The 15,174-nt window shown below is 30.6% G+C and overlaps 1 protein-coding gene across 7 annotated transcripts in view; it reads right to left on the bottom strand.

The window, feature by feature from the left end:
* The window catches only part of LOC143232805 (uncharacterized), a 90,912-nt gene that overhangs the window by 34,266 nt on the left and 41,472 nt on the right, over window positions 1-15,174 (bottom strand). For all 7 annotated transcript variants that reach the window (XM_076468706.1, XM_076468705.1, XM_076468701.1 and 4 more), the window contains 5 exons: window positions 10,777-11,462; window positions 8,284-8,463; window positions 4,499-4,599; window positions 2,279-2,449; window positions 237-413 (listed from right to left, as the gene is read on the bottom strand). In XM_076468706.1, coding sequence (XP_076324821.1) covers window positions 237-413; window positions 2,279-2,449; window positions 4,499-4,599; window positions 8,284-8,463; window positions 10,777-11,462 — 1,315 coding nt within the window. The remainder of the gene's footprint in view (window positions 1-236; window positions 414-2,278; window positions 2,450-4,498; window positions 4,600-8,283; window positions 8,464-10,776; window positions 11,463-15,174) is intronic.

Here is a 15,174-nt window from a genome sequence, read left to right as displayed (position 1 = left end):
CCTTTCTTTTTTTGAAGAGTATATTATAGAACAAAAATATTTACAGATTTAATCATCTTTTCTCCTAAATTTTAAATCATTCAAGATTACATGTATTTTTCAGTAGACAACTCCTGAAATTTAGCTTCTATTTCTATTCCTTGCAATGAAATATTCTCTAGCTAAAAGAAAGTAAAAAAGACTTCAGCATATCTTTCAAAAGTGGGAGGAAGAAAACAGAATTCATTATTACAAACCTGTTGAAAATGTTCTAGCACTTGCTGATGCATTGAAGACCTAAATCCACAAGCCTTACAAATATATGGCATTTCACACTCTACATGCAAAGCCTTCATGTGGGCAGTAAGAGCTGCTCTAGATGTGAAAGCCTGGTTACAAATTAGACATGTTAGAGTGTCAGTCTTCATGTGCACCTAAATGGCAGAAATGGTAATATTCAGTGTACAATACTTAATGTATAACACTTTACTTGTCGTTTGTACAAAAAAATGAACATTTAGAACTATATATCAAAATTTAAAAAGGACATGTAAAAAAAAAGCACCACAGAAAAAAATTAATCATTGTGACAGATTTAAATCAAAGCCAATAATTATCCTATTTCTACAAGATTCTTATAATAATAAAGAACTAACATTAAGGATACTTTCAAGTATGTATTTAAGTACATCTACAGGTACACATTTGAATTTCACATTAAATTTCCATTTAATTCTTTTTCCATACAATTAAGCAAGTTTATCCATTTCTGCTCTCCAATTACCAGATGTCTCACCTTGATTATTAAAGAGTTCTGTTAAATGATGTATATATTGATATTCTATTGGCTCACACAATATTTAAATGTATTGGACCATCACATGTATAGTTTTACCTACATAAATTTAATTTCCATAATTATTTTCTCATACTAATAATTAAATATATTAGGACATTCAGAGGGTATAGCTTGCATTGTAACACAGCAAGAACCAGAGTACTTGCTTTCAAACTCACTAGCCTGAAAAATGAGACATGGAGCTAGGAAAACAGGAAAAAATCTGACTTAATAACCCTGAATTATTTTCTTTACAATAAAAAATAAATTTGAATATACCACTACTGATTTGTCATTGTGAAGTGACAATCAATTACTGAGAACATATATTTGCTAATCCACAAATATTGTTATTACAATCTTCAGTCAAGCAAAATAATAATAAAAATCACTGACTGATGAATAGTTATAAACAGTTTGGTAATGTTATAAAATATATTTACAGATTAAAAGATAGCATCATAACACTTAACAACAAATTCATACAGAAATATACCTGCCATAAACCTAATAATTAACTTATTCTGATTTTTAAAATAATACAAATTTATATTTCATACCCAACTACAGCAGTCAATATATAAACTAATAAAACTGAATCAAACTATTAAAAAACAATAATTATAAATCAATAAGAGTACCTGTGGTATTTAAAAGTTATTTTCAATTTTCATTCACATGCAAACCTCAAAACATGAAAGCACAATGTCACAAAGCCATAGGTAAACCTAATTTTCTAATTAAATATACCAAGTGAAATGTTAATACTTAATACTGCCTACATTAATATCAACCCATAATAACACAATAGTTTAAAAACACAAAAGAACACCATTTACTTTTGTGACAGATATTTATTTTTAACTTATCAATGCAAATAAAATTTGTAAATTAAACTTTTCATGAGCAAATGCACTTACTAAACTTGCTCTTAAAGCATTTTAGAAATGTTGTGATCTTTGACTGAAGTTTAAAAACACTGAACGGTCATGGAAAATACATCACATAAACCACTTTTCTGTAATGTCAAGTAAGAAAATATTATAAGAACCTTGAACTTAGAACTTCAAGTATATATTTTAGTTATATGCCTCAAACCAAACATGAGTTTACTTATAACACCACCAGGTGCACAAAATTACTGTACTGTAGTTGTTGTTGTTAGATTTTAAACATTTCCTTAAATTAAACTTTCTTGCATAAGAAATATTTAAGACATATTTTTCAACAGTTATCATTTAAACAATTTATTTACATTTGTACTGACTGGAGTTTCAGAATCATTTAATGATATAAAATTCAATTGGATCAAGTCCTTTGTATCTTGAAATTTTGTTTTTCTATTCAAAGTAATAATCTGTATTCAGACTGAGTTGTGAACTACAAATATTCAGCTTCCATTCACCTGTTACTTTTGTGTGACACTATACCTCAACTAAAGTAACATAATTCATATTTTACCGTATCAACGTGACACTGCATACTGAAGGGTGTCTCGAAGTCTCTGAAGCAGTACTTGCACTGTGTGAGGTCGCTCAAGTCTGGATTTTTCTGTCGTGTGTTCTCAAAGTGACAGTTTATGTGCTTCATTAATTTAATATTGTTCTCTATTAGCTTCTTGCAAAAATGACACTGAAAAGTTTTTAAAAGTTTATAGATGATTACCACTTTCAATAGAATGAATCTCAAAAACATTATTTTATACCCAACCAACAACCTCAGTTGTACACAGAAAAATTTACAGGAATTAGGATATTTCTATTCCTTACAAATAATAATGTTCTTAAAGTTAGTTTAAAATGTACATTTTGTCTTTCTTTTAAGAAAATTAAAGCAGTAAACAAGTTTTGAAACAGAAAATTTAACACCCTTAAAATTACAGTAAAGATATTTTAAAACTGTAGTAAGAGTTCAGTTTGTAATACCCACATGTATCTTAACACCAAGTCAAGAGCAGGTTTAAGTAGGGAAACTCTTTCAAACATTTTTGACTAAATCAAGAAATTTAACAGAATATTAGTGCCACAAGACCAATTAGCTGACTAAGTTAATTTTAGGTTATAATGATGTTAACTTAATGACTGACTATTTATAGCCAAAAGTTTTCATTTTCTTTGACAACTAATTTAAATGAAATTAAAATTGAACTAACATGAAAACGTACTTTATCATCTATAAATGGAAAGAGTAAAAGACAGTGTCTTTCCTAGCATATTTTGGGTAAACAAAATGTCCAGTATCTATTTCCATTATTTAAATATGAAACAGATTTTGCTCAGTTATCAACTTCAATAATTGAAATTTTAAATATGGCCATGAAAACTTTAGTTACTGCAAACATAATGTAAGTGTCTTTGATATCATTCATTGGTATACTTCAAAACTCATTTCTAAATCATAGTTGAGTCATTAACTTAAACTGGCCTATTATTTACTTCCATTGGTGCAACAGTGCTCATTGGGTTGGAATACATTCTGCACAAATAATGGCCACTGGTTACATAACTAGCCAATGTCATATCTGTTGTTCATGTTTACATTGTGTGTGTAAATAATAGTGTAGCTTTAAATTAATCTATTGCTTACTTATTGCAAGTTACAAACATATCAATTACTAATTTGGAAAATACTGCTTTAAAACCAAAAATTTATTCTTTATTTGATCAAAAAAAGTTGTGTTGAATAACTTACTTGCTCATTTAACAGTGTTTGTCAGAATTTCAGAGTGATTATTAAACCTTTTTATGCAAACAGGACTGTTTGGCAATGACTAGCTCTGGCTAAATAGGAAGCACTAAAAAGAGACAGCAAAAGTCTGCCTGCCATCACAAAACCACTTAAATTTTAGTTTGTACAGTAAAGCTCAAGTTATTTGATTTCTTTCTTTCCACCATGCATTTCTAGAGTTTATCCAACCTGAATTGTAAAATGTAAACATACTAATCATTTTTATTTGTTCTTTCTAAATTTCAATCCATTTCAATAACATCTTGTTTAAAAGTATGTAATTTTTTATACTTAATATTTCTTAATTATTTTTAAAGCTTTTCACAATGATAATAAGCACTGAAACATTGGTTTTTAAAGATTTAAATTTGTATGTACATGTTTAAATACATCTTTTACCACTTTTATTTTCATGAACCATTATAATCTCTAAAACAAAGTCTAGTATCACCACAAGTTTTCAAGCCAAACAGCAAATATGCTACTCTTCTCTCTCCAGGATTAGTAAGAATTTCTTTTCCTTGAGTAATATATTACCTCTTACATGTTGTGATAAAAATATTTACTACTTTTTTTGATATTTTCTCTAAAGACAAATATTTAGTTTATTCAGTTTTAGTATTCTTGCAAAAACTTGTAAGGAACACACATGGAATGTCATCAGTTTTAAAAGTTTCATATTACACTGTGTATATAAGATGTTTTTTCTGTACAACAGCTTACACTTACAACAAATAGTAACTTAATATAAAATTGTTGTGCCTGAAGATTAATCTATTAACAATTTCCACTAATCATCCAGGACTATTCCAAATGCACATTAATTTAAAATTATTTTACTCTTTACTACAATTTACAGCATATTTTGTATTAGTTTTGAATAGTAATAATGTGTTACTAAAACAGGAAACTACTAACTTACAAACCAATATTTGATGGCTATTATGAACTCACCTTGAAGTTAATATTTTCTTTTGATTCTTTTGCTATTGCCTCACTATCTCCTTCTTGTTTTGCATAGTAATATTCAGAAAGGACAACATAAACAGTTTCATCTGAAATGTTGGAAAACAAACAAACTTATTAAAAATAAAATACAGCAAACAGGAAAACTGTTGATGACAAAGGTGAAAAATTTCCCCTAAAATTGACACCAGTCCAACATAGATTAATCCATAGCCATCAGCTAGTATCCATTTCACAGCTCGATAGAAATTGAAGCAGTTTGGGTAAAATGTCTTGCCCAAGGACAAAACAACAAAATACAAGCAAACCTTGAACTCTCAACCATTTGATTAGCTACTAGGCCACACTATATCCTCAATGTTACTTAGTCTGTTTAATTACAATCCATAGGCAATTTTCTTCCTGTCCAGTTGTACAAATACTATATCAAATTTACTGACTCACCTGCTTGGTATTGATAGTCAAAGGTAACTCCTACATGTCTTAAAAAACCTGTACCAAGCTCTATTTTGTAATAAATGTTTTAAAATATCTATTAACAAGCAAAAGTACCCACCCCCAGTGAGGGTAAAAATTTAAGTTAATCTATCAAAGTAAATTATTTCAGGGATTTTAAAAACGTTAACTATGTTGCACTCTTGATTTTACTCACAGCTAAACTCTGAACTACTTATACTGCCAACCACAGAAAGTAACTGTTGAGCATTTCAGTCATGTTAAGAGCCACTCAATAATAACATACAGTAAATGCACATTTTTATTCTTTGTGTCAGATTTTGAAGTAAGATTTTCTCTTTAATACTTTTTGGAAGTTAACTTGAAACCAATCAGTTTGTTCCCTGCTTTTTTGAAAACCTGATGTAAACTGAAAGCTTGAGACAACAGTATATTCAGACATTCTATAATTCTATCACTAAAACAGCAGCTTGTGTACCCAATGTATATTTATTCAACTGCCCATGTTGTAAGCAGACATTAAGACATCAAGCAAAGAACTGTCTTATGTTGAAAGTGAAAGAGTTATCTCATAAAAATCTGGAATTATGAGCATCATTCTCACTCCCCAACCAAGAGGGCAAGGATTATTTCACTTGCCACTAGAATTATAGATAGGATGTAGAACCTGTGCTCTAATCAAGAGCCTAGGATGGAACCACTTTGAATCTAGAATCATGAGGAGATAGTGGACCTCCTCATATGAACAATGTACAAAACCAACACTGATCAAAGAGAAGGACTATGCACACACCAACACAACAGCATAGTGTCAAATCTGAACCAGAATTACAAGTAGACTCCTGAAGAGGCTGGTGTCACTCCTACTGACATTTTGGAAAGAATATCCAGGGATCCAAACAGGAATGCTCCCAACTATGTCCTCTTCTCCAAGATTGGAGAAACATGCCCTGAAAGAAAAGTCTCTGTTTATTAGCACAAAGTCAGTGCAAACTGGGTGTGGTAAGGACTCCCTAACTCCCCTAGTATAATATGGGGGGTAATGCACATTAGGGAGTTCTGAGGAACAGTGCTGTGGAAATGGTACAATAGGTAAACCAAGTTCCCAGAATTTTAAAAACAAACTGACACTGATTTATTCAATCCAATGATACAAGGGACAGGCAGAATCCCCTTCAGCTTTACTCATAACAGTCCATGATTGGCAGTCCATCATAATGTGGTAACACCATCTGGCAAGCAACTATATAGACTTATTAAGCACCTCATTTCTAGAGAGCTTGCTGCAACTAGTAGTAAGAATAATCAAATTGGTTGCTAGTATGGAATTAAGAAAAGCATTCTTGCCTAGGCAATACTTACCACAAAGTGGGACACACTGAAAGCAAACTGCATGGGACCCTGAAAAATAGAGAGAAAAGACTGTGACAAAATCATCCCTCTTCCTTATAATCCACCAAATGTTGTTACAAATGGCTATGGGGTAGGGAAAACTCCCTAAAGAAAGCTACATGAGCATGTAAAGAATGTGAGAAAAAAGCAATGAGAGAAGTCTGAATATCAGAATACAATACCAGCCCATAAAATGTCTCCCACTGGATAAATGAAATGGGTATCAAAATACAAATGTGCTGAATCTGGTGAAACAGGACTCAGCAAATACTTCACCTGTAAAGACTAAAATATGCAAATGGATATTTGGGAATCCACCTCTAAGGAAATGGAGAAAATTAAGTGAAGTTGAATGATTGCAATGAATATACAATTGCGACAATCACCACAAAAGGAGGTAAAGTTGGTCACATACTACTCCAAGGTCTAATAGACCAAAACAGATTATCAGATTATAATCAATTACAGAAGTGAGAAATAGATGGCAAAAAGATTGCAGAGGTGAATGTATCCCTTTCCCTAATTACCAGAGGCTTAGAAAGAAGTGACCTGTCAGGATATATATAACAGGAATTAAAGGGAGAAAGAAAGTCTTACAAACATGCCAACAAATCCAACTTACAACTAGATAACAGTAGCCAAAAGATATACTTTCAGCAGGAGGTAGAAAGCCAAGGAAAGCAAACAGACAAAGGAAAATACAAGGTTTATCTATCCAGTGACATAATAAAAGAGTAAATCTTCAAGCCTAAACCAGAAATTCTAAATGGAGAATGAACTAATAAGCCCCTCCTCAATACTACCAAGAAGGGAAGAGTAAACTCAAAAGAGACAAAGAAAAGCTCCAAAATCTCACAAATCCAAATGGTTATACGATGAAAAGGAACAGGATTCAAATCAAGCTCATGAAAAGCAGAATTAAAAAAGTGTTAGAAAACAGAATCCAAATTCTCTTAGCAGAAAAACACCTGGAGAAAATTGTCTCCATTTCTCAGCAGATAAAAACATGGACAACTCCAAATGAAAGTGACCTCTCCCAATCATACAGAGATGCTAGATGAGAAAGAAAGATTAGGGAAGGTCAGATTAGACACCTTGCTGACAACAGTAATATGGGAAACCATACCTGCAAATATCATGCCTAATTTGGTTTGGGGTGTTTTACTGTTTTAAATTATGATTATACTGAAATGTACAACACGGTATGAAAATTACAATCCATAATAGTTTGTCAGAGAAAACCGTGACCACTACTTTGTTGAGATGCTTATATACAGTTCTAGGGTAGAGGGCACACTAACGAGGTTGGAGAAATTTGGAAACGAGATATTGCAAAGGACATTTATGTGGGGTATAAAAGAAAGGAGCAAAGCCAATGTCAAAGAATAGCTACATCATCAACAGATAGTAAGTATATTTTGTATCTGTTGTTACTGCAGGAATAGTTTCATACCATGTTTGAAAATATTTTTGACGAAAACAGTCATACACAAGTTACAGGAAAAAAGTTTAATCTACCGGACCCAATTCACAGCCATAAAGGATAAAGCTTGTAGAACACCCAAAAGTAGAATAATATGGTGGAATACAAAACATCAGTGATGTGAGGTATGAACGTTTTCATTAGCTACAGTTATTATAGAAAGCTCAAAAATATATAAACATAGGATACACTACTGTATGAAGGAAAAAAAAACTTCCTGTAAAACAAAACTGTTTTGAGGATAAACACACATATTGTTCTAATGTTCATACAGAATATGGTTTTATTAAATCTGCTTTGTAGACATATCACTACTTTGCTTTTATCCATCTTTCATCATAACCAACAAAAAAATGATATGATTAAACATACATTACATTTATAAAAGTTTGGATAAAAATACACTGTCTGCTTTTTTTTAAAATTATTCACCATATATTACCAGGTTTTGACTTCTTTGCTGGTGGTGGTGATGGTGATGCTTTTTGTACTGGGCTTTCAGCTGGACGCTTTACTTGTCCTTTATACTCTCTTCGATATTTTAGGTCATTTTTCTCTCCAATCAGGGTAATCACATTTTCAGGGAGCTGGTTTTGTTTTGTTTCAAGACCAATTGAAGAAACTAAAATAAAGCAAAGTTTATATTTTAAATCATGAAAGTATTCTGCACAGATGTTTGTAATATTAAATTTATTGATATTTCATGCTTAATCCAGAGAAGCTACATAGCCTTAATAAGTAATATCTTAAACATAATTTACAGCAATGATACCATACCACTGATTAAGCACTTTGTTATATTTACATATTTTAGTTCTGTTGTAACAATTTACTGCAGTAACATTTGTTTTAGTTAGTTCTATCAGACTTCCTTCAATAATATATTATTTTAAGTCTGATTTATATAGTTAGATTACGCTTTGTCAAAGTTTTGAGAAAAAAATAAAGTTTTATATTATCAGTTCATCACTATGCAAGTCTACTGTTTAGGTTCTGAAAGCCAGTGTTTCATAAAGCTCATATAACAGAATTAAAGAATTAATTGCTCATATACTTTCAAAGTTGGACTTCTTTTTTATAATTCAAAGACACTACCTTCAAAAATTATGCATACAACTTTCAAATCAATGAATAAATTAGTTTTAAAAGCGCCCACAAACTTGAATTAGGAATGAATAAAAACAATGCTTTTAACACAGCTTTTTAAATTCTACTTTGTAGGCAAAATAAAACGTTTTGTTATATACTGTTGTAACCAAAATAAGAACCAAATAGAAATATTACCACTAGGCAATACAGAATATGTCACAACAGATATTATAGAAAACCCAACCTTCTTTTAATATTAAGTTTTGAAAAGTAATCATTTTAGAAAAGGTAGTACCTTACAAAAAACATTTTGCTATTAAACAAGCAAACATCATGGCTACACAAGTCCAGAGCATCTTTTATTTCAAAAATGCAAATCTTGAATCTTTGTAATAAAGATGAACAAACTTAACTGTTAAGAATTAATAAATTTCACAATTAAATTAATAACATCCCTAGTTTAAAACAACATATGGATGCTGAAGCTTTACAAATTGGGTACTTAGTATCTAAAGCAGTATCTCTGCTAAAGAATAACAATAACACTAACAATGAGAATATCACTGCATGAAGGAATACAAGACAAAATTTAGGAAAAATTCTTGCTTCCATTAATAGTTGTGATGTTTTCCATAAACTTAAAAATAATCATCCCAACTTCTTGTAGATATGAATATTTGGAAAGCCTGTTGCTTATTATAGTCCAATATGGCTTATTTTTGTACATTTAATTCCTGAGGCAAATAATAAAATTCAGAACATGCTGTAAGGTGTTGTACACAGGTTTTGAGTGCCAAGTTGACAATACAAATGAAATATACCCCTCTTACATGAACAAGACTACAAAATTACAATTTTCCAGTTATCATCAAACTCACTGAAGCATAGATCAAAGTATTTCTACAATTTGAGAAAAACTGTTTGGACTGGTCAGTGGACTGAAAACCCTAGTGTTACAATCTTATAAAAATAAAGTTTTCTTTATTCTCTAACAGCTGTAGGAAACTTGCATAAAAGACTCTGAATCACATTTCATTCCAACAAAGTATTTCTGGTAAAATTAACCTGAAGCAAAGATCTTCAACATTTGGATCAACATATACAAAGATTGTTGTCAAGAGGTCCCACAAAGGCAACAATTGTCTTACTCAAGGCAATTGGTTCAAATTATGTCCAGAGTTTGAAGGTAAAACAAAAAATTATGTATTTCTATGCAAGGACTGCATGAAACTTAAGAATTAAAACGTTTTTACTGCAAGAAAAAGTGCTACACTTATTCAAACCATATAACAAATATTCTGACATGTGTAAGGTAAACACAAAAAGAATGTTAGAGTACACATAAATGTAGTTTTAGCCAAAAGAAACTAGAACTTAATTAATCTCTATTAGCTTGTTTTTTCATACATTTAAATCTTATACTTGAATTTAAATGACAAGCATTTTATATTTTTAAAAAGAGCAGATAAAAGTTTATAACTGAAGTTTTCCCTTCATTTTATCTGAAACTATGAATCTATAATAACATATGGTATGGTATTTTATTCTCTAGATGTCATATTCATTTTTAGTTTTCTCTTCCTTTTCCAAATAATTATTAATGTTTTATTAACTTTGAAAAATCAAAAATTACTTTGTGCAAGCTTGTATTTCTTAAGAAATTTATCTGTATTGAAAAAAATAAATACTCTGCATTTGTAAGTGTCAAATATTTCTACATATACATTGATCATTTTCTTACAAAAAACACAATGTTACTTCTTTCTTTTTTAATCATTCTACTTCTGTGAGCTACAATCTAAAATAACAAAACATTTTTCACTCTATGTAATGAAAGAAAACTCACTTTTATTTCCATTTTGCTCACCAATCTCTGTAATAATATTCCAAAAAGCATCATTTGGACAAGTACCAAACCTTTCTCTCCACTGAATTTCATCAAGATAGCCTTGTACAGTCTCGAGTTTTAGATGGGCTACAATGAATGATCCAAACATTGCATTAAGCTGAATATGGAGATAGTTCTTAATGTTATAAACACTATGTTCTCCCTCTTGTGTAGAAGAAGCTCCAGTAGCTACAAGGAATGTATGACCAGCCTTAGAAATATCTTTCAACCTCTCCTCTGAGGACACTATCACAGAATTGGGTAACAACCATGGTTCCAAACTTCTTATGTAAACAGCTGCAGACCAGCCCATTGCTGATGAAATGGCTTTCATACGAACTTTTCCACTTTCTCGATCATATGCTCCAAGTATACTAAATCTTCCCATATATGCAAAAGAAATTTCAACTGTGGTACCAGGACCTCCTAATTTTTTTGACTTAAGTACAAGTGCCCTAGCACATACCTCTTGCAGAGCTCTCCACACTGACCTTGCCATATACACATCTACATTTACTTCATCCAAGATATTTTGAAGATCTGACTGAACAGCCCAGTGATAAGTCAACTGCAAAAGCTTGGACAAGGGTATGCCAAACCTCCCAAAGAAATTTGGTCGAACAATTTGGGATTTCTTGCAACATCTGAAATATATTATTGGAGAAAAAAAAATGAGAGAGAGATTTACTTCTACAAGTACATTTTAAGATTTCATAGTTGATAAAGGTCAGCATCAAAGGGCATATGAGTGAATTAAACAATATAAAGGTATAAACCAATCAACACAGAATGCATTTTGATTTTTTTTTTAAATTGTAATAAAGTTATTAACATTGATTCTATATGGGTCATTCCATGTCAAATCATCCAAGAGGCTGCAGGTGACCCCCCACAGAATGCCTTGAAAAAATTCACATGTGCTCATCTACCCATATAATGAAACATCACCAAAGATTAGATAAATATCTCTAATAGTTTCTGATTTATAGCCCTGTAAAATTTAGTTCATTTTTTTATTTTTGACAAATTCATTTTTGGGCAACTTTGGCTGCTCAAAGTTGCAAGAGTAATGGTGGTAGAAGGCTGAAAGTTGCTATACTGACTGAATTAATCTCACAGAATTCAAAAATGGTCTCAAACCAAGTTTATCTTTCTTAGGATTTGCATAGTGAGGCAGTAAAATCACCTGAAAACCCAAAATCGTAAGTTGAACACAATCCTGCTTTGTTTTGTAGATCATATTCAGAGATGTAAAAATATATGGTAAAAATCTGAAAAGGCTGAATAACTCGTGATATGGTAAAACTGTGGCCTGAAGTAGAGCTATTTTTAGCTTAATCATAAAAAGTTGCATCAACTAAATTTTTTTACAGGAGATCCAATAGACTTTTAATTACACCAATTGCTGATTTATCAACTGATATGTTATAAAAAATTTGAAAACAAAATTCAGCTTTGTATCATATTAAGTCTTAGAGCTATGGCTTATTAAATAAACCAAAGTTGTTTTTTTTACAATTTTCTCAAGTTTCACACTTGTGTTTCTTGCCATATGCATGGTATTATGGTTAGCATTATCCTGAAATTAAAAGTATTAAGGGTGTGTTTGTTAAATGTTTCTGGATTTCTGACATTCAAAGTCAGATAAATTATTTTGTACTTAGCTTATAAAACATTTACAAGCATCTGTGGAAGATCTAGACTTTCATACTACAGTGATGTCAGTTTGTAACAATTAAAACTAGATTTGCCAGTTAAATAAGTTTTAATGTGTTTTTGAGAATGGAAAGTTGATTAAATAGTATCTTTTCTTTGTAAAGGTAGGATAAGTCTACTTATATGCTAAATGTTTATAACATTTCAGAAGTGCACGATTTTCTATAATTTTAGTACTGACCATAGGCATTCTCAAAAGTAGTTTTGAAGTTGTAGTTACGGTTTTATGATGCTTCTGGTACTAGACTATCAAAATATTTAAATTCATAATGATTACTTCTGCAAGTTGTATAATATTAAGTACTTGTCTTTCATATTTATTTAAGCCAACTTATAAGCTTTAGGCACGCTTTTCTTTATCATAAGCTAGATGGTTTTTAACTTTAAAATTTATATGGGGTTAGGAAGTATTCTCATAACTCTTACTATATGTTTCAGTTAAAATTATTATATAAAGAAATTCACTGAAATGACTTTTTAGTTAAGATCATTATCTTAGTTAGCTGCATGCTTCCCTGCATCTCTCTACTCTGTGTTGGATATTTTACAAGTACATTAAAGTAACTTCCAAGTGACTTTCAGTTCATGTGTATACAACAAGAGCCTAGGCCCTTACTAGTACTTAAATTTTATTTTAATGCAGTGTGTTGCTACAAATAAATTCATGCTCTGAATTTGATTATTTTTTACTTTACAATTCTCTCCCTCTCTAGTACAATAAAAACTGGTCAGCATAGTGGAGATAAGTTATTGTGTATCTTTGTGGTTAAGGACAAAAATTTAATATTTGTTACTTTTTGTTTTTTTAGGAATAGCATAATCTGAATAGGAAAAACATATGGGTCATTCCATGTCAAATCATCCAGATTTTGGAAAATTTTACATGGAACATTTAACAAACACACCCTTACTACTTTTAATTTCAGGATAATGCTAACCATAATACCATGCATATGGCAAGAAACACAAGTGTGAAACTTGAGAAAAATGGATGGCAGCAACTGCAAATTCACTTTGCAGCACAAGGGCATCTTTCTTTTAATCATTTAATGTTAGTAAGGAGTATGCAATATTTTTAATATATACATACATCAAAAACAGTTAAAGTGATGGTCTGCCCAAAGTCACAGGTTGTTAAAACTCATTTTGCCAGTTACTTCACCTCAAGGTTTAATCAATGTTCTTTGATCAGCTTTCAGTATTATTCAAACAAAATGGAAGAAACAAATGGAAAGACCAATGTTAGCAGTGGTTGGATAATTTCACATTTTGTTTTGCTACAAGATCAAGAAGCACCGAGTTTTAAAAATAATCTGTCAAAGTGGACAAGCTGAACTTAGAGAAGATTATTATCAAACTTCTGTTTCATAATTATGATTTACATAATACTGAGAAGGTTGCCTTTGTAATAAATTTGCAATATTGTTTTTTTCTTAATAATCAGTCTTTTAATTTTACTGCATAAAGTATTACAAATTTAAAATTTGAATTCTATTAAATGTTAATGTGTATACCCATAATAAATCACAGCAAAACAGTGTATCAGGTCCTGCAAAAAACACTAGGTTGTTTAACTGTGTTAAATTATCAAAGAAAAGGAATACCAGATGTGCATGTTACTTTTCAAATATTTCTGTATTATCAATAAACACTGTTAACTGACTATTTATTTGTTTTGTTTTTGTATGGCTATAAATAATTTCATTCAACATGTAAGCATCTGTTCTTACACAATTGTTAATTTAGAGATATAATAGTTGAAGTTTAGCTACAAATTTACTCACTTTGGTACAGAAAGCCTTGAGGGTTAATGATATTTCAGTATGTTTAAGTATAAAGGAACATAAATTTAGCCACAAAATAATTTATAGCAAAGAAAAATCCAAATCTCCAAAGTCCACACACATTAGTTTCTGAAAAAAGGTGATATGGGAAAATTTACCATGGCAATATTTAACTGACATGCATACTGTTGTATATAAACTTAAAAAGTTATTGGTTGAGGCTTTCATTGGATTGCTGTAAATTTCAGCTGAGTTGACTTCAGAATAAAAAAAAAATCCTTTAAAATAAAAACACTGACATTAACACATGTGATAGTTAAAACATCTGACTGCTTTTATTAGCTTCTAAATATAATTATTATTGCAAAAAAAAAAAAAAATGGTGGAGTGTAGACCCCTTCCCACAGATCCACATCTGCTTTTACAACATTAAAAAATAATTAATTATATCTGAAATAATAAAGAGTCCAAAAACCGACATAAGTAGTATGATGCTAAATTTATTAACACACATTGATAATAAAATTGTTTGGTTAAATTTTGAAAATAGCTTGAAAACTTCATGACCTGTATGTAGCAAGGAGGTTAAAGAATGCAACAGTGCAATTATAAACAAAATAACAAATGTTTACTAAAGGCAATCCATTCCACTAGCTGACCATCATATTTAAAGAATAAAATTGTCCTAGCTCAAGATGGCTTCTACCTTGCCTTAATCTAAATTTTTTGTCCCATAATTCTATAATTCCCACTGCTAAGTATGAAAAATGTTGATGAATCAACATTATCAATTCCTTTTAGAATATTAAATACTTCAATCAGATTCCCTCTAACTCTTGTTTTTCTCAAGAGGAAA

This window comes from Tachypleus tridentatus, chromosome 11 (genome assembly GCF_004210375.1).
Source record: "Tachypleus tridentatus isolate NWPU-2018 chromosome 11, ASM421037v1, whole genome shotgun sequence".
Classification (NCBI taxonomy): Eukaryota; Metazoa; Arthropoda; class Merostomata; order Xiphosura; family Limulidae; genus Tachypleus; species Tachypleus tridentatus.
The sequence above is the reverse complement of the archived record's forward strand: the minus strand, read 5'-3'. Positions and strand labels throughout refer to the sequence as shown.